The 20,501-nt window shown below is 44.5% G+C and overlaps 1 protein-coding gene across 1 annotated transcript in view; it reads right to left on the minus strand.

Annotated features, from left to right (window-relative positions):
* Positions 1-20,501, minus strand: part of MOSPD1 (motile sperm domain containing 1) — a 62,080-nt gene that overhangs the window by 12,338 nt on the left and 29,241 nt on the right. The window contains exons 2-5 of the mRNA XM_040323735.1: positions 10,329-10,582; positions 5,845-5,920; positions 3,745-3,968; positions 1,123-1,284 (exon numbers count right to left, since the gene is read on the minus strand). Of these exons, the coding sequence (XP_040179669.1) occupies positions 1,123-1,284; positions 3,745-3,968; positions 5,845-5,920; positions 10,329-10,482 (616 nt within the window). The 5' untranslated portion in view covers positions 10,483-10,582. The remainder of the gene's footprint in view (positions 1-1,122; positions 1,285-3,744; positions 3,969-5,844; positions 5,921-10,328; positions 10,583-20,501) is intronic.

A 20,501-nucleotide genomic window follows, 5' to 3' on the forward strand; every position in this document is an offset into this window, starting at 1 on the left:
GTAGGTGGACAGTAAAGACAAACCAAAGAAGGTCACAGGGTCACTTGCGACAAGTAGCAGGAGGCGTTGTTGCAAGAAGAATGCGTCATCGCTCAGTTCTTTAGCATTGGCCTTTTTTGTGTAAAACAATGCAAATAGGAATATTTAAGGTAACTACCGATGCTCGGCTTACATGGCCTACTGACAGAGTGAGTATTCAAAGACAGGGTCACACCAGAGGCTGTGCCAAGGCTCTGGACCCAGAGAGAATTCCATGGTTAACTTAAGCCTAGTACACATGTGCCGAATATCAGACGGCATCGGCCGGTTCAATAGAAACCAGCCGACATTTAAACCGCGTGTACGGCAGTCGGTCTGACAGAAGCAACCTGTTCAGCAGGCTTCTGTCGAAGGGGCATGACCGAAAAGGGTCTGCTGACTGGCGTGTTCTAGCAGAAGGAGGTTGGGGGAGCATCCCCCTGTCTAAACACAATAGCTCAGTGGGGGAGATCGCTGTATTAACATTGGATTGTTAGTAGAGTGTCTCCTTCTGAAAAGATTTTTTGTTGTTTAGTCTGCTGGGTTGTTTCCCAGTACACTCAGGTCTGGAAAGTGCCACAATGCAGATCCTGATGCCCAAACAACCCATTCCAGGCTATACCTGCAATTGTCCAGTCCAGTGAAGTCCAGGTGTGGCCTCTAATGCTACTGCTAAGGATATACCTATTGGGATAGCTGCGTATAAAAATCAGCCTAAGCAGTTCTTGAGGGAAATAGAAAATGGCTAGGAAAAAAAAGGCATGCTGGGAGTGGCAGGAGTTTTATCGGCTGGTCACTGATTTTTTTTTTTTTTTTTGCCATTGTCTAAATCAATGAACAAGTGAAAAAAACAGACAGGGCTAACCATTACCTGTTGTAATAAAAAAAAACTGCTTCCACTTTAGGATGGTACTGTTGGACTCTGTTCACATCTATTGCTATTCTAGGTGTGTTGTGGGTGTAAGGCTTTCAGCAAACCATGCGTGCATAGGGAGGAATGGTAATGCATATAAGAGGCCAATAACACTCAACAGCAACAACAATGCTCTACATATGATAGAATAGAGCCTGCAGCATATTATTTTACCACTAAAGTATTCTTACCTAAAACATAGGCAGCTACTAATTTCTGATTCACACTTAAGTGGAGGTAGAGAGGCACCACAGATTCCATTTCACCCATAGTGGGCATCATCAGTGCAGCGATGCAAACCATGCCGAGGAAGATCATCAGCAGACTGGGCCCTGAGTTGGAGTTTCTGATATCTGAAACAATGAGAATAAAACTGTTCTATTGCTATGTGCAATATCTGTGGCTAGAGTTTTACAAATTTCACTTATTTACAAAATTCACTAAAAATAAATATCTCTGCTGATATAAAGCTGCCATTTCTGATCCGTTCTTTTAAAATTTCAGTAGCCTGGCCATTATGCTGATGCTTTGGATTCGGGATTTATAACCAGAAACAAGCATACGCATATGGATTCTAAAACTTTTTTCTTATGTTCTTTAAAAGCACGCTTGTTTGAGGTCTGTGCCTGAAAAAGTATTGAAACTAGGCAGCTGGTATTTTTAAAAGAGTGCCAGCAATGTCGGCTCCCATATTTTTTATTGACAAAGTCACTTTAATAAGCCTTTCTAATATTGGAGTGCTTGTGCTACTTCACCTTAAGCACCTAAAGTGTCAATTATTTCATGGAAGAACATGGTAAGCATATTACTGTATATTTCACAGTCATTTGGCAGAGTTTTACCAGAAACAATGGCAGAAAAGAGCCAATTTTTAAAAAAAATACAGCAAGGAGAATGGGACCCCTCATAATGGCTGGTGGGACAACCAAGTAACTAAACCATAGAGGTCTCATAAATAGCATTCCGAGAAGATAAAAAAAAATGCCAGGGGTTTGACACTTCAGTATCTACCAAGAAGTGAAATATTATTTTTCGGTGGACTGACTCTTTAAAAGACACTCAGGTACACAGAAAGTGCCCCAGGACTCGACGTGCTGACGTCGTCGCTTTTTGTGCTTCTGAGCGAACGGGCGTTCGCAAGCGGCTGGCTACCTTTGCAGTTTTTAATACTCTTATTGTAATTTTTTTATATATTTAATGCCTTTTTATCGGATTTACACTATGGAAAGTTCCTTTTCTTGTTTTGGGTAAACATCTGAGCATAATCTGTGATCACTGTACGATTGAGCCAATCCAGCCATCCGCACTGCATTTCCCCTCCATCCTTTGACCATCTTGGAGCTGCCGCCCCGCAATCCCCTGGATAAAGGCCCTGGCTGGGTATATAGCCGCAAGCTCACCTAGCTAGCCTTTTGGTAAGCGTGCAATTTATTTGGTGCTTTGGTGCACTAGGTAGTGGTGGAACAAGCATTAATCCCAAGATTCTTTACCTTGTTATGCACATTTGTGTGATTTATGGACTATATATATAGGGGTAGATCCACATACAACGGCGCATTATTGCGCCGGGCGTAGCATATCTAAGATACACTACGCCGCTGTAACGTACTTTTTTTTGGTTTGAATCCTCAACGAATTTGCGCCGTAAGTTACGGCGGTGTAGTGAATCTGTTGCGGCGTAAGGGTGCAGAATTCAAATGGTAGTGATGGGGGCGTTTTTTATTTAAATACGTCGTGACCCGACGTAAACAAAGTTTTTTTGGAACTGCGCATGCGCCGTCCCTGGGGGTATCCCAGTGCGCATGCTCGAAATTAAACCGGAACCCGCCAATGCTTAAGACGGTGACGTCATTCTACGCAAATTCCTATTCGTGAACGACTTACGCAAACGACGTAAAAAATTCAAAATTGTACGCGGGAACGACGGCCATACTTAACGTTGAGTACGCCTCAGTATAGCAGCTTTAACTATACGCCGGAAAAAGCCGAACGCAGACGACGTTAAAAAATGCGCCGGGCCGACGTACGTTCGTGGATCGCCGTAACTAGCTAATTTGCATACTCAACGCGGATTTCGACGGGAAACGCCTCCTAGCGGCCACTGAAAAATTGCAGCTTAGATCCGACGGCGTACGCCTGTCGGATCGATCACAGATGCAGTCGTATCTTGTTTTGAGGATTCAAAACAAAGATACGACGCAGGAAATTAAAAATTACGCCGGCGTATCAGTAGATACGCCGGCATAATCCTTTTGTGGATCTTTCCCATTCTGACTTGCACTGTACACTGGACGTTTCACTGTGTTTTGTATATTCATATATTTATCTTTCTTGGTATTGGGATAGTAATTTCTCTGGATTTTGTAAAATATTCTTACAGACATTTTTTTATTATTGCGGTTTATTATTTAGTGGTGCTTTACTATAGTTTTAGAGGCAATTTTAACCCTCGCTAGCGGACGATAAAGGGTTAAAAGTGCCTGTGAAGCGCCACTATCGAAGCGCTTTGCAGGCGCTTTGGCAGCGCTGGCCATTGATTTCAATGGCAGGGGCGTTTTAGAAACTGTGTATTCACTGCTCTCGCAAAGCCCCAAAAATGCCGCTTGCAGGTTTTTGTTTCCTGTCCTGCAAGCGCACCGATCCAGTGTGAAAGCATTCAAGGCTTTCACACTGGGGTGGCAGGAGAGGTGTTTTTCAGGCACTTTACATGTGCTATTTTTAGCCCTTTAGCGCCTGAAAAATGCCTCAGTGTGAAATTAGCCTTAAAGTTTCCCTGCAACAGTTAAATATATAAGGTGAATAACTTCACTGACCTGGCTGGCAAGGTGTCTGCTCAAAGAAGACACTTTCTGCTAGATGCTCCTTGAACCTTTTTTCCTCCTCCTCTTTGTGCTGTTGCTCCTTAGCAGATGGAAGCAGCATTGCTATTACCTCTTTACGTCCCAGTGCTTTTCTCTGGCTTTGTTCGGACACTTGAAGGCGAAATTTATCGATAACCCCGAAGTGACTGGCTCGGACATCTTTGTGCCGGATAACACTGAAGCACAGAGGAAGAATTTTTGTGATTTTTTTTAAATAAGGATACAAATATACAAACAAGACATAAAGACAAATACAGTCCAATGTAGCTCCAGGTCATTAAATAAACAGTAAAACGGCTGGGCAGTTCCGTAACCATTATGATAGGCCTATATCACTCATATAATCAGAGTAGAAATCTCAAGGGTGAAAATCATAAGTAAAAAAAACTTGCTTTTTTTCAACTAATCTAATTTTTTAATGAAAGGCAGCACCGGCTCACTTAACGTGGCTGTAAATGGAAAAATGTTTTTGTAAAGAAATAACAAACAAAGTATACTTACCTGTTCTATGCAATGTTTTTTGCACAGAGCAGCCCTGATTATCTTCCTCTTGGGTCCCCTGCTGGCACTCCTGGCTACCCTCCCCTGGTGAGTCTATCTATAGCAAGCTTCTTGCTATAGGGGCAATTCATTTGGGCTCGCTCCTCAGCCGCACTTGGTGTGTCAATTCACCTGCCCCCATACTGGCTCTGATTGACAGCAGCAGGGGCCAATTGTGGCCGATGCTGCTTCTAAACATATGAAGACATTGAGAGAGGGCAGCAATGCTGCTCTCATGCACAACACTGGATCAACACCAGGCTAAGTATAAGGGGAGCTGGGGGTGATCTGTTTATTTTTTTCACCTTAATGCATTAAAGTGGAGTTCCACCCAAAAGTGATTCCACATTTGGCACATTTCGGGGGGCACATTTCACAGGTATCCTGTCCCCACCCCCGGGAGCCTGTGCTGTTGCCCTCGAAGTCATCGCTCAGGCTCCCTCCTCCTTCCCCCGCCGCCGGGCCAATAGGAGAGAGATGCGGAGTCTCGCGCATCCGTAAAGCCATAAGGCTACACTGTCAGGTTACCTTACCCGCAATGGCTGCAGCAGCACCCGACAACTGATGGAAACATCAGCTGTGGGTGTCGACATCGCTGGACTCCAGGACAGGTAAGTGTCCTATTATAAAAAGTCAGCAGCTACAGTATGTGCAGCTTCTGACTTTTAATTTTTTAAGCAGATGGTGGACCTCTGCTTTTAAGTTAAAAACCTTCTGTCTTTGGAATCACTAGGTATGGTGGGCAAGCCTTCACACAACAGTATATTAGGCAGCCTATTTCCTTCTAATAACTGTGGGGGACCCTTAAGATCGACAGTTTCGGGAGTGTCGGTTTCCCAATGAAGTTCAGGGGGCAATTTCTTATGCCGCGTACACACGATCATTTTTCGGGTGGGTGTGTGGGCTTCAGAGCATTTTTCTGAAAAATGACAAAAAAAAATTCGAACATGCTCTATTTTTTCACGACGTTTTAAACAATGTCTTTTTCGGGTTGCAAAACATGATCATGTGTGGGCTTTAACGACGTGAAAAAACAGCGCATGCTCAGAAGCATGAGACGGGAGCGCTCGTTCTGGTAAAACTACCAATAATTATGGAGTAAGCACATTCATCACGCTGTAACAGACAGAAAAGCGCAAATCGTCTTTTACTAACACAAAATCAGCTAAAGCAGCTCAAAGGGTGGTGCCATCCGAATGGAACTTCCCCTTTATAGTACTGTCTATCGGTTTTGTACGTCACTGCGCTTTAGCTTCTTTTTTTCACTATCGTGTGTAGGCAACGTCGTTTTAATGATGAAGTTGTAAAACACGTTTTTTCTAGAGGCTGAAAAACATTGGTTTTTACAACCCGAAAAATGATCGTGTGTACGCGGCATTAGATCAGAGCAGTGTTAAAATGACAGAAGCAAGCAAGGTAAGTATTCTGTTTTTTCTTTTCAAGTATGTGTTTGCTGGAGAGTCTTTCATTATGTGCCAGGGTCACATTCAACTATTTGAGAATAGTACTTACATGTCAACACAACACTGTGGCTTCACTGCACCTGCAGCATCAACAACAGCGTACTTGTTTGGGGACGTACAAAGAACTGGAGAGGAGAAAGAAGTAGCGTTATTTGTTTATTTATTACAAATATTTGCATTAAAAAAAAGTTTAAACCGTATTAATTTGGGGGAAAAAAATTTAAATTTTTATTGAAAAAAAAAGCACCAACAAAAATAAATTACCTCAAAGTTCAATTAAAAACCTCTGAAAAAAAATAATGCCTGAAAAGCCAACATCAGCCAGTTAGTGCATGTGACACAAGCTGATCACACTTGACCTTAATCTATAACCTGCCTTTCTTCCCATGAGGTTCACTCTTTTTTGCCTTGGGCTTAGAAACACAACAACACTGAAGTAAACAATGCGTGCTTGAGTGAGCTAATCCACAGCGTTCTGCCTACTCTGACATCTCTGCATTCCATTAGGACCATGTTCATTAGTCATGTGATGCTCATGCACGTGAATGCAAAAATATTTACTTACTCCGTAAACAAATCTGTTCTTTCAGCCAATGAAATGTGTAATGGTGACCATACACAGCAAGATAGTTGTGACAAATATAAGGTTGTGACTTGTTACTTTCAAGCAGGAAGCCAATCATATAACATTCTACTTATTCAAACCTGCTGTAAATTAATGACAACCTGATTGCTAGGGGACCTACTTAAAGCCTAACAAACCCCAAAGGTACAATTCTTGTGAGTGTCCAGCAAAGTAAAAAATCTGCTACCCACTCATACACCTATTTGGTTCAACAGGCAATTTGAATGAGTATTACAGCGATGGACGTAAGAACTATGGACTAGATTCACATAGAGTTAGGCCGGCGTATCAGTAGATACGCCGACCTAACTCGGAATCTACGCCGACCTAAGTTTAAGTGTATTCTCAAACAGAGATACACTTAAACCTATCTAAGATACGACGGCTTGCGCCGTCCTATCTTAGGGTGCAATATTTAGGCTGACTGCTAGGTGGCGCTTCCATTGCGGTCGGCGTAGAATATATAAATCACTAGATACGCCTATTCACAAACGTATGTTGCCGCAATGCACACTGGGATATGTAGGCGGACGGCGCATGCGCCGTTCCAAAAAAACGTCAATCACGTCAGGTCAAACAAAATTTACATTAAACACGCCTCCTCAGCCTATTTTGAATTAGGTGCCCTTACGCCCGCCCGCTTTAGGCTACGCCGCCATATCTTAGCATGCAAGTACTATGTGAATCATGTACTTGCCTCGCTAACTTACGGCGGCGTAGTGTAAAGACGATACACTACGCCGCCGCAAAGTTAGGGCGGGCTATGTGAATCTAGCCCTATAACTGCCAATCAGCTGCTAGCTTATTTTTAATCTAAAAAGCACAAAAAAATGGAGGTTAAAGTATAGATATCTGGTATAGAAATTAGTAGTAATATAATATAATATTTTATTGATTTTAATACGTTATTTAACTAAAGGTGAACTCTTCCATGGGTTTTGCATTAGTAATACAAATAATACCCTATTAACACCCGTTTTCTTGTTTCTTGTTGAGTGGCATATGTATTCTGGTCAGAAGTTAAAGTTTATCGTGAAATTAAACTGTGATTTAAAAAATCCTATTTCAAGTATGCATTCCTAAAGTGTTGGCTCACCTTTTCAGGAAAAATCATAAGGTGAACAAACACCGGCCATCTTTCCCACCCTCCAGTCCCTGCTAATAGTTGAACACTTTAACCACTTGACCTTCGGAAGATTTACCCCCTTCCATAACCAGGCCATATGGCACTGCATTACTTTAACTGACAATTGCGCAGTCATGCCACACTGTACCCAAATAACATTTATGTAATTATTCCCCACAAATAGAGCTTTATTTTGGTGGTATTTTATCACCTCTGAGGTTTTTATATTTTGTGCTATAAACAAAAAAAGACAGACAATTTTGAAAAATATATATATATATATTTTTAATTTCTGCTATAAAACCTATTAAAAAAATTCAAAGCAAATTACTTCATAAATTTAGGCCAATATGTATTCTACATATCTTTGGCAAAATCCCAAAGCGCGTATATTGATTGGTTTGTGCAAAAGGACACTAACTGACACTTTTTGGGGACCAGTGACACTAATACAGTGATCAGTGCTACAAATATACACTGTGACTGTACTAATGACACTGGATGGAAAGGGGTTAACATCGTGGGTGATCAAAGGGTTAACTGCGTGCCTAGCTTGTGTTTTATTACAGTGTGGGAGGTGCTTTTATGAGGCTTTGCAGCAGGGCCATCTTTTCCATTGGGCACGCTGGGCAGTTGCCCGGGGGCCCCGCTTGCCTGGGGGGCCCCACCGGCTGCCCAGCAACCCCAGTAAAAAATTATGGAGAGTGACGGGTTAGAACTGCCCATGCCCAGTTCGCGGAAATCACAGAGAAGATCCGGTCCTCCACGAGTGCGGGGGTTGCTGATGTAAGGGGGGAGTGAATGCAAAAATGTAAGGGGGCACTGATATAAAGGTTCCCCCTCCTATATTAGTGACCCCCCTTACCTTAGTGTATTTAATCTAAGGAAGGTGGTCTCTGGTCACCAGAGTACCCCCCACATCAGAGTCTGCAGGATTCCCCCTTACAATGCAAGGGGGAACTCAGTCTGCGGACCCTGATGTAAGTGGGAAAGAGAAAGCAGTGGACTCTGATATAAGGTTGTCTCTGGTCACCAGAGCCCCCCTCCACATCGGACTTCCCTCCATAGATCATGATCTGCAGCGTTCCCCTTTACATAAGAGTTCCCTTTCACTGTAAGGGGGAATCCTGCAGACTCTGATGTAAGAGGAAACTCTGTGCTGGCTGGGTTATAGTAACCTGACCTTCATGTCAATGAAGACTTTTTTTTTTTTTTTTACTTTTGTTTAACTTAAACACATTTCTAATAGCACTAGCTATATGTTTATAGTTTAAATACTGACATTTGCATTGTTGGGCACTGAAAACTGTAATTTTAGGTACTTTTTTTGCAGTGGCAGTAAAAAATGTGGTTCTGGCAGTAAATTTTATAATTTTTGTCAGTAATTCTCGTGCGTAATTGTGTAGACAGGGCCCCAGTGCACTGTATTGCCCGGGGGCCTATAATGCTCTTAAGATGACACTGCTTTGCAGAGACGCAAGATCCATGCCTTCCCTCCTGTCGGAACGGTGATCTGCCTTGTTTACATAGGCAGGCCGCCATTCTATCTCTCTGCTGAATCAACGGTGGGTGCTGACAGAGATCGAGTATGCGGTACACATCGCTGGGCTCTCGCTGTGTGTGTGATCACAGTGGGAGCAGGCCGCTGGCAGCGTGCATGCGCACCTCCTGCCTGGATGAGCCAGATCACGTGTATATGTGTGTGATCCAGTGCACAGGTGCCTTCCTGTAGCAGCAAAACTGCTATGGAGTGGACCTGAACTGGTTAAATAAAAAATGTAGCTTCTATTGCTCTCAGCCTTCTCCAAATTCTTTTTTTTGTTGCAGTTTGATCTGACTTCCTGCCAAGACCGGGTTCACATATGTGCGGCTGCGGTTTGCAGCTTGGAGTGGGGTGCATTTCTGTTTACTGAATTTTTCTTAGACTAGCACCGATACCAGTCATACAGTTTGTATGGCTGAATTTGCATCACATTCAAACCAAAATGGTACAGGGCCCTTTTCTTGGTCTGCACTGGAATCGGATCGCATGGGTATTTACACCCATGTGATCAGCTTCCTGTACCATTTCACAGTACACACTGCAATCTGCGAACCGATCTGGGGGTGTCATTAACTTTACATTGACACTCGCAGCGGTTTGCAGATGTCGGTGTGAACCATTGTGTGATTTAGGTGCGATCTGGGAACCCGTGCAGGATTCGCAGGGTTTCCCGCATCGTACCAGTGTGAATCGAGCCTCAGTGTTAATTTAAATCATCCACTGCAAAAACTTTGTAGTAACAGCAAAGGACAAATATTAAGCATTACTTCACACCTGCCTGCCACAGCTACCACCACAATGAGTCATGGGACATGTAGTCCCAAAAGAGCTTTGCAGAGATGCAACTCCTTGCCCACAGAGAGTTCAGATCTGGAGGCCTATAAAATCTTCAAACTGGAGCACAGCTTTAAGGATGAAATACTGACAGTTCATCAGTTTTGTTTTCTTTAGACTCATTTTTGCCTTAAGCAAAATGAAAGGTAAAACGAATATGTTAAATTGAACAGCTGCACTCCAGTGTTTTTTGCGGATCTGATTGCTGTCTTTCTGTAGGCTCTCTCGTCTAACTTTAAACTGGGCAACAAAGTCAAGCTGTATAAACTAATCCCATCTACTATAAAAAAACACACCACTCCTTTAACTCTTTCCATGCTGTGATGTTGAATCTTACAGCCATGATAATATGGAGAGTAATGAAAACATCTGCACAACATATCAGAGACTGCTGATCTCACTTACCTTTAAACTTTAAGGCAAACTCATAGGGGTTGTACAACGTTAACACTTGCTTGTGTGTTGACTGATCATCGGCGTAAAATATTAGTTCGGTCGGAAAGACAAACACAGGAAGGTTTCCTTCCACTAGCTCTGGCTGCCGTTTCTGCTGCTGCATTGGCACAGAATCCGTATTTCCTCTTCAGCTCCTTTTGTCTCCCAGAATTTCAAGTTTTCTTTTTTGGTGCTGGGAAGACCTCTAGTGCATCCTGTCAGTTCTGCAGGAGTAAGAGAAACATCAGGACTGCAATCTCTCTTATTTCACGCAGCAGATGCCATGTCACTCTACCACTGCCAAAATGCTGGAACTCCAGTTACCACGGCTAGGCTGAGCTATTCCAAGCAGTTTAACCCCTTCCTCGCTGCCTTCTCAGTATACTGCTTATTTCCTTTGTGATTTCCCGAAAACACTCAGCTATTCGGATTAACCACTGCCCAGTAAGCTTTAGTGTAAGTAAGTGTAACTAAAGGCAAAACTTCTTTATTTTTTTCATTTTAGATAGAGTAAGGGAGGGTTCTAACCCAATCGCGGCCGCCGGGCATCCGCGCCGTGTCATGAGCGGTGCCGCGGGCGCTCACCCTAGATCGCCGGGAACAAAGGACGTCATATGATGTCCACCCGGATCGAGGGAGGGTTCCTGCCGGCATCATTTTACAATGCGCCGGCAAGGAAGGGGTTAAAATAACAAGCTTAAATTAGAAGCTGATTGTCTACTTCGCACAGCTGCACCAGATTCTGAGTGCACCAGTTTTAGTAAATCTCCCCCTATGTGTTTGTTATGTGTTCCCATTCACACAGCATACCTAAAAATAATGTTTTACAAATATTTATTACCGTTTAGATGTTTTGTAAGAGGTGTCATGGCTGGCTGCAAGCATCTGTCCCAATAGAAAGGCCAAAGACAAGCTCCCTCTGTTTAAAGCTGAAGTTTAGGTACAAATATTTGTGCATAGTTACATTGGTCCAGCTTGTACCAATTTATGTTGCATACCTGTGGGATCCCTGTGGAAGATGGAAGTCACTGTAATGGGCACAGCTACTACAGTGATCTCCACTAGCTTCTAAGTCCTTTTCAAAGAGGTTGTCATGCTGCTTACTAGAGCTGCATGATTCTGGCTAAAAGGAGAATAATGATTTCTTTGCTTAGAATAAAGATCACGATTCTCTCATGATTCTCGTGGTGTAACATCTTCTTTAAAGTGGATGTAAACCCCCAAATTCTTTTTTTCTTTTTGATGTCACAATGTAGAGTATAAGATTCCCTATCATCTGTGCCCAGTCTTCCCACACAGAGTTAATCCAGCGCTGAGCAATCCTCTTTTAATGTTCAGTGAAAATTAACAGAATTCCAGATAAAAACTTGCCAAATTATAAAGTCCGTTTCTCTGTTCTTGCTTTGTGTTACAGGTTATTTACATATCCTGGTAATATACAATGAACTTTGGATCACCTCATATTATGATAAACATAACATAACATATGATAAACATGTCCAAGCTCTAGATATGTAAATAACCTGTAACACAAAGCAAGAATAGAGAAACGGACTTTATAATTTGGCAAGTTTTTATCTGGAATTCTGTTAATTTTCACTGAACATTAAAAGAGGATTGCTCAGCGCTGGATTAACTCTGTGTGGCAAGACTGGACACAGATGATAGGAAATCTTATACTCTACATTGTGACATCAAAAAAAAAAAAATTTTTTTGGGGGGTTTACATCCACTTTAACATTATACCAAAAAAACTGGGCGAACTTTACTGTTTTCTTTTTTTTTTTTTTATTGATTAAAGTGTATTTTTTTTAAATTGCGTTTGAAAAACCTCTAAGCAAATACAGTGTGACATAAAATATTGCAACAACCACCATTTTATTCTCTATGGCACAGGTGTCAAACACATTTCATGTGGCCCTCGCACCTCCTCTGGTCCTACTCTAGACCCTTACTTTCTGCTTTCAAGCTATGCATCCAGCTTCTGCCCAGCAGCAGCATAAGGAAAGGGGGGTGCACTGTGATGTAAGGGAGAGTGGGGGACTCAATTTTTTGATGGTGGGGTGTCTCTTGACATCTAATGTAAAGGGGAGGGGATGCGCTGAACATCTAATCTTACAGATACAACTGGCCCTTTTGAGGGCAATTATAATGCTAATGCGGCCCACGATGAAATTGAGTTGGACACCCCTGCTCTAGGGTCTTTGCTAAAAAAATATATATCATGTTTGGGTGTAAGCAACAAATGTCAGAAAAGGTTTGGTCTTTAAATGGTTAAACTTCCTTCATCTACACTCAGAGTTCTTTCCTTTGATAAAAGAACGAAAAAATACTTTATTCGCATGTTGTAATAAAACTTGGCAGATTGCCTGGGTTTTGTTTTCCAGCTGTGAGAACTCTCTGCACTTGTTAGAAAGATCATGACTAGGGATGAGCCGAACACCCACCAATTTGGTTCGCATCAGAACATGCAAATTTGTTCGAACATCCGAACACCGTTAAAGTCTATGGGACTCGAACATGAAAAATCTAAAGTGCTAATTTTAAAGGCTTATATGCAAGTTATTGTCATATAAAGTGTTTGGGGACCCGGGTCCTGCCCCAGGGGACATGTACCAATGCAAAAAAAGTTTTAAAAACTGCAGTTTCTTCGGGAGCAGTGATTTTAATAATGCTTAAATTGAAACAATAAAAGTGAAATATTTCTTTAAATTTCGTACCTAGGGGGTGTGTATAGTATGCCTGTAAAGTAGCTCTTGTTTCCCGTGCTTAGAACTGTCCCTGCACAAAATGTCATTTCTGAAGGAAAAAAGGTAATTTAACCCCCTTGGCGGTATTTTTTTGCTGCGATCGGTAACCCCGAGTCAGACTCGGGCTCGCCTCGCTGAATCCACAGGCATGGTTTACTTACCTTGTCCCTGGATCCAGCGATGCCACCACGCTGTGTGAGCGAGCAGGTCCTCACTCGATTCACACAGTGCCTCTGTGTGCCGCCGATCTCCGTTCCCTGCGACGTTATGACGCACGGGGGCGGAGAACGGCGCCAAATTCAAAAAGGTAAACAAACACCTTAAATACAGTATACTGTATGTAAAAAATACACACACCCCTTGTCCCTAGTGGTCTGCCCAGTGCCCTACATGTTCTTTTATATAATAAAAACTGTTCTTTCTGCCTGCAAACTGTAGATTGTCCATAGCAACCAAAAGTGTCCCTTTATGTCAAAAATGGATATTAAGGGGAACCCTGCATCAAATAAAAAAAAATGAAGTGGGGTTCCCCAGAAAAAATCCATACCAGACCCTCTATCCGAGCACGCAACCTGGCAGCCAGCAGGAAAAGAGGGGGGTGAAAGAGCGCCCCCCCCTCCTGAACCGTACCAGGCCACATGCCCTCAACATGGGGAGGTATCCTGTCGGTATCCTGCAGGTCCAGGCTCCAGCAATGAGATGTCCAGTGCAGCGCGGAACAGCAATCTGTCTCCACCGGAGACACTCCAGGAATAATGTCGCGGCAGCCTGACAGGTCTCTTATGTAGCTGAGGACGGGGCCACCCATCACGTGACGCCGTCCCCCTCTGATGCAAAGGGAAACCCGGGCTTTCCCAGTGACGTGCGGGTGACCCCGCCCCCTCTGATGTAACACAGGTTTCCCGTGGCATCAGAGGGATACAGGGTGCCCGTTGCAACCTGCAGGATACAGGGTGCCTTGGCAGGGCCTGCAGCTTACGCATGCATTTGCAAATGTGTGCAACTAAACCCCTGTTTTTAACGCATACTGTTAGATGGGTTAATTTGGTTGGTCGCAGACTGGTTGGTAAGTTGAGCTTGGAAATTCTTTGGTTTTATTTGTCATGTGTTTGCCCTTCCAGTGCTCCTTGCTGTGTAGACCAGTTATAGGTGGGGGCAGTGACCTCTTTTTTGTATTTTGTACAGTGTTACCAATGCAATATCAGCATCAACAATAATATAGTTGGTGGGAGGCATAAAGCAGCATATTTTTCAGGTAATCTAAATTTGTTTGATTGTTGTCTCTGTCCCAGTAAAAAGATTAAAGATTTCCCATCACTTTTATTCCGTACGACAGGAAATGAGAGAAAGTCTTCCCAGTGGGAACCTAAGACAGGTTCTAATTCTTACCCATACCATCCAAAACATAAAATTAGAGTTTGGAGTCAAGGTTTAGGGCTCTTTCACACGGAGCGGACCGTTTCTGGGTCCGCTCCGTGTGTCCGCCAAAGCTCAGCGTGGATCCCCGCTGAGCTGTCGGCGGACAGTGCAGGGACCGCCCTGTCTCTGCTCCGCTGTCCCCTATGGGGGACCGGATGCAGACGGACCTCCTGTAAATAGGGTTTCTTCTGTTTGGAAAAGCGGATCCCGACTGACGCGGACGCTAGCGGATGCTCCATCCGCTAACGGACGCGTTCCCATAGGGATTCATTACAAGTCCGTTAACGGACTTGTAATGAACGGACGAACGGTCCGCTCGTGTGAAAGGACCCTAAATGATATGAGCAATCCTGGCCCAGAATCGTATCTGTTTGCAGGCCGTAATCCTATACTCACTAGCAGGTGGTGTACAGAATTCTGTCACTTTAGCACATCATCTCAAACAGACAAATTTCTTTAACCACTTAAGCCCCGGACCAATATGCAGCCTAAAGACCCAAGGTGTTTTTACAGTTCGGGACTGCGTCGCTTTAACAGACAATTGCGCGGTCGTGCGACGTGGCTCCCAAACAAAATTGGCGTCCTTTTTTCCCCACAAATAGAGCTTTCTTTTGGTGGTATTTGATCACATCTGCGGTTTTTAGTTTTTGCGCTATAAACAAAAATAGAGCGACAATTTTGAAAAAAAAGCAATATTTTTTACTTTTTGCTGTAATAAATATCCCCCAAAAACATATATAAAAACATTTTTTTTCCTCAGTTTAGGCCGATACGTATTCTTCTACCTATTTTTAGTAAAAAAAATCGCAATAAGCGTTTATCGATTGGTTTGCGCAAAATTTATAGTGTTTACAAAATAGGGGATAGTTTTATTGCATTTTTATTATTTTTTTTTTTTTTACTACTAATGGCGGCGATCAGCAATTTTTTTCGTTACTGCGACATTATGGCGGACACTTCGGACAATTTTGACACATTTTTGGGACCATTGTCATTTTCACAGCAAAAAATGCATTTAAATTGCATTCTTTATTGTGAAAATGACAGTTGCAGTTTGGGAGTTAACCACAGGTGGCGCTGTAGGAGTTAGGGTGCACCTAGTATGTGTTTACAACTGTTTGGGGGTGTGGCTGTAGGAATGACGTCATCGATCGTGTCTTCCCTATAAAGGGAATGACGCGATCGATGCGCCGCCATAGTGAAGGACGGGGAAGCCGTGTTTACACACGGCTCTCCCCGTTCTTCAGCTCCGGGGAGCGATCGCGACGGAGCGGCTATAAACAAATAGCCGCGCCGTGGTCCCGGATCGCTCCCCGAGCGGACCCGACCTCCGCATGTAGCGGGGGGGGTCCCGATCGGACCCCCCACCCGCTAATAGGCGAGGACGTACGTGTACGCCCATGTGCCTGTACGTGCCATATTGTGGACGTATATGTACATGCGGGGGTCGGGAACTGGTTAAAGATATTTTTTCAATAAAAGTGGAATATCTTTCACCACTTAAGCAGAGCTCCTTGTATGGAAGCACAGAAAGGTCATCACCCCCAACAGCTAGCAAATAGCAGTGCCAGATGCCTAACAGACTGAAACCAAGATTATAATTTTAGATGATTTTTAAAAGGTAATGTATTTTTAAAGTTCTATCCCAGTAAATCCTCAGTGTTAGGTTAGATGTTAGGTACAGGCATACCCCACTTTTAAGTACACAATGGGGTTTATTTACTAAAGCTGGAAAGCGCAAAATCAGGCTCACTTCTGCATAGAAACCAATGAGCTTCCAGGTTTTATTACCAGGCTTAATTGAACAAGCTGGGGTTAGAAGCTCATTGGTTTCTATCCAGAAGTGAGCCTGATTTTGTTCTTTCCAGCTTTAGTAAATGAACCCCATTGTGTACTGAAAAGTGGGTTATGCCCAGTGCTTTAACTGGGCCGGAACGCGGCGGTACTCAGTACCGCCACTTCCAAAATTGGCCCTGGAGAGTACCAGCACCTCTCCGTGCGCCCAGTACGTGGGTTTCCCGTACCGGAACGCACTTCACCCAGGCAGCGTATATCGTGTGCAGGAGGAAGAGCAGGTGAGACGAGCAGGGGCGGACTGGGCCGGGGGAGGGGGAGGAGATTTCCCCCCCAGGCCACCTACCTTTTTTTTTTGTCTTGTCTGTGCAGCGCGGCAGCCCAGCCCTCTACATTGTCGCCCCCTCCTACTATTCTCCTCGCGAATGCTAATACCGCCCCGCCTCTCCAGCCCTCTTCTTTGCCGCTATACTCACGAATGCTGAGCATAGTAAGAGAGAGCGGCAATGTAGAGGGCTGGAGAGGTGGGCGGGGGATAGTACGGAGCGGCCGATGACTGATAGATTACAAACATGACTGGTGGAGGCGGAGCCTAAAGCTCCGCCCACCCCCTCCGTGCGGCTGTTGTTCACTGGGTCCTCTCTTGGGAGGGGGAGGCTGTCTGATGACAGGAGGAGGAAAGAGAGAAGCACGAGGGGAACCCCCTGCTAAGGACAGCAGGTACAATTTAATAAAATACTCTTATCATGATTTACAGATCATGATTTTGCAATAAAGTGATCCATGCTGCAAACTCAACATTCTCCCTTCAGCGAAAGTTTATGTTTTGCAAACTTTGCAGTGCATGAACTTTCACTGAAGGTGTAGACTGTTTAATGAGTTTGCAGCATGGATCACTTTATTGCAAAATCATGATCTGTATATTAATACACTTTCAATGAATGTGGTCTGTTTAATGAGTTTGCATTGATTTCAGCATGTGCAAAGTGTTCCATGCAATGCATGCTGAAATCAATGCAAACTCATTAAGGAGGTTGAGGCTGCACTCATTGCCGCTGATTAGGCGGCACTCTAAGGCTACTTTCACACTGAGGCATCAGCGGTAAAGTGCCGCTATTTTTAGCGATGCTTTACTGTCGTTTTTACGGCGCTATTTGGCCGCTAGCAGCCAAAAAATGGTTAAAACCACCCGCTGCAGTGGCACTTTGCTGGCGGCGCTGCCCATTGATTCCAATGGGCAGGGGCACTGTAGGATCGGTGTATACACCACTCCTACAGACTCAAAGATGCAGCTTGCAGGACTTTTTTTACCATCCTGCCAGCGCACCGCTCCAGTGTGAAAGCCTTCGGGCTTTCACACTGGAGTGAAAGGAGTGGCTCTTTCGGGGCACTTTGCAGGCGCTATTTTTAGCTCTATAGCACCTGCAAAGTGCCTCAGTGTGAAAGTAGCCTTAAGCTGCACTGATAAGGCAGCACTGATATGCTACACTGATGAGGCCGCACTGTTGGCCACTGATAAGCTGCACTGGTGAGGCTGCATTGTCGGGCATTGGTTGGACTGCACTGATGGGCACTAGTGATGCTGCATTGATGGGCACCGGTGAGTCTGCATTGATGGGCACCGGTGAGTCTGCATTGATGGGCGCTGATCAGTCTGCACCGATGGGCACTGTCTGCACTGGCACCATCAATGCAGCCTCACTGGTGCCCATCAATGCAGCCTCACCGAGGCTGCATTGATGGGTTCTGATAAGGCTACACTGATCAGGCTGCACTGGTGAGGTGGTACTGATCAGGCTGCACTGATGGGCGCACTCTGCACTGGTGAGTCTGCATTGATGGGCACTGGTGAGTCTGCATTGATGGGCACTGATCAGGCTGCATTGATGGGCACTGATCAGGCTGCATTGATGGGCACTGATCAGGTTGCACTGATAGGCAATTGAAAAATAATTCTGGACCTCCAGTAGCACCCACACACAGAGGGTGTTTAGTTGTATTGGGCTACATGGGCCAACATTTTCCATTTTAATTTTTCTCTTTAGAAAATATAATTTACCCTCTTAAATGAGAGAGAAGACATGTCTGAGAGCAGCACTGCCTGCTTATCTCACTACTTTGAGTGAGATGAGCAGGCACCTGAGGTTACCTCTCTCCATTACACTCCCAGAGTCTTTGGACAAGAGACAAGCAGAGAGGCAGCTTGGAAGTTGTCATAACCTCCTCGAAGAGGCCGTGCACGGTGCAAGAACCCACCAAGGTGAGATAGACCCTGACACCCCCCAGCTGACCCCCCCACGTCCCATGGGCACTGATCAGGGTGCACTGATGGGCACTGTCTGCACTGGTGGGCACTAATCAGGCTGCGTTAATGGGCAATGATGAGGCTTCACTAATGGGCACTGGTGAGGCGTTAATGGGCACTGATCAGGCTGCATTGATGGTTCAATGGGCCACTTGACTGGACTTGCCCCCCAGGCCTAAGGCTGCCAGCCCTCCCCTGGAGACGAGTCATGTAGCTTGCCCGGTCGGTAGGAGTGTGGCAGTGTCTGGGGGAGAGCAGCCTGGAAGCAGGAGGACTAGTCTATGGCAGGGGTCTCCAAACCCCCGGCCCGCTCGTGTGCTTTATCTGCCCGCCCGCACACAGCTGACAGGTCCTGCAAACAAAGCCGCACACCCGCCCATGCTGCCAGGCCGTGCTTTTGGATTGGCTGCTGGGACCGTCACCGCCGATGTCCCGGCAACCAGTGACATCACTCCCCTCTTCCCGCCCGCTGTTTGAAATAATGATCCTTTGCGTGTGTAGCAGCGGGCGGGAGTCAGGAGTTACAGAAGAGCTGAAGTCGTCTAGTGCGGAGGCAGGAGGTAAATGTGCTGCACAACGCTGATGGGGACATTGATGGCTGATGGGGACATTAATGGCTGATGGGGACATTGATGGCTGATGGGGACATTAATGGCTGATGGGGACATTGATGGCTGATGGGGACATTATTAGCTGATGGGGACATTGATGGCTGATGGGGACATTGATGGACCGTATCCGCGGATAAATCCTCTCGTGTGTACCAGGCCTAAGAGAGGGTTTGTAAAATATATATATTTTCATGTTCAGTATGGGGGGGGGAGCACCGGCGCCTAATAGAGTACCGGCACCTCTTTTGGCCCACTTAAAGCACTGGTTATGCCTGTATTCATTAAAGGGCAGATTATAGGGAGGAACTGGTTAACCAATTCTGTCACTAAAATGTATCTGTGTAATCAACATTAACTTCTGGAAGTGTCAAAAAAATTAGAGCACAATGTGATTCCTTCTGCCAGCCCCATATTCTATACAGGAGACCAAGGATCAGTGGATCAAACCAGTTAATGTAGGGGGGTAGGAGAAGAGGAACCAGATGCTTCCTTAAAGTGTTACTAAACCCAGGACCATGCATTCACTATATCTGGTCTCCCACAGTACACAGAAATGGAATTATTTTAGTAAACTGCTAAATACCCTTTCTCATCAGCAGTATATGGCAGTCTTGTGACTTTTATCAGAGTCTGGTTAAAGCTTGTAGGAGGAGTTTTCATTCTACTCTGACTGCTCTACGAGGCTGCAGAACCCCTGTCCTTCTGTCTGGACAGCGCTGATTGGCCCTGTGCTAATCACATGCCTCCTCCCATGAAAAAAAAAACCTCTAGCAATACACACCAAACTGAGCATGTGCAGAGTGATGGATTGAGGACAGTGGAAGAAGTGAAAAAACAGAGAAGACAGGATCAAACAGTCTTTTTACACAATGCAGAGGATTATCCCCTAAGGTTCCACAGTTGGTATAACAAACATACAGACTAATTTTACTGTTGTGGATTTAGTAACACTTGCGTCAGAGTCTGCAGGATCTCTAGATGGTGGTTTATTTTCACCACTGCAGAGATCGGTGCTGCAGGGAGACCTTTATTGCACAGATTCATGTTAGTGAGAGAGTCACCAAATGTTTGGGTTAGGGTTGTCCCGATACCACTTTATTGAGACCGATACTTTTTTTCCAAATACTTGCCGATACCGATTACCGATACTTTTTTTAAATGTCATGTGACAGTGGCAATATTTTTTTTTATTTTTTTTAACAGTGATTTATTTATTTTTAGGGGGGGGAGTGGATTGTCAGTGTGTTTTTTATTTTTTTTATTT

This window comes from Rana temporaria, chromosome 9 (assembly GCF_905171775.1).
Source record: "Rana temporaria chromosome 9, aRanTem1.1, whole genome shotgun sequence".
NCBI classification, from domain to species: Eukaryota; Metazoa; Chordata; class Amphibia; order Anura; family Ranidae; genus Rana; species Rana temporaria.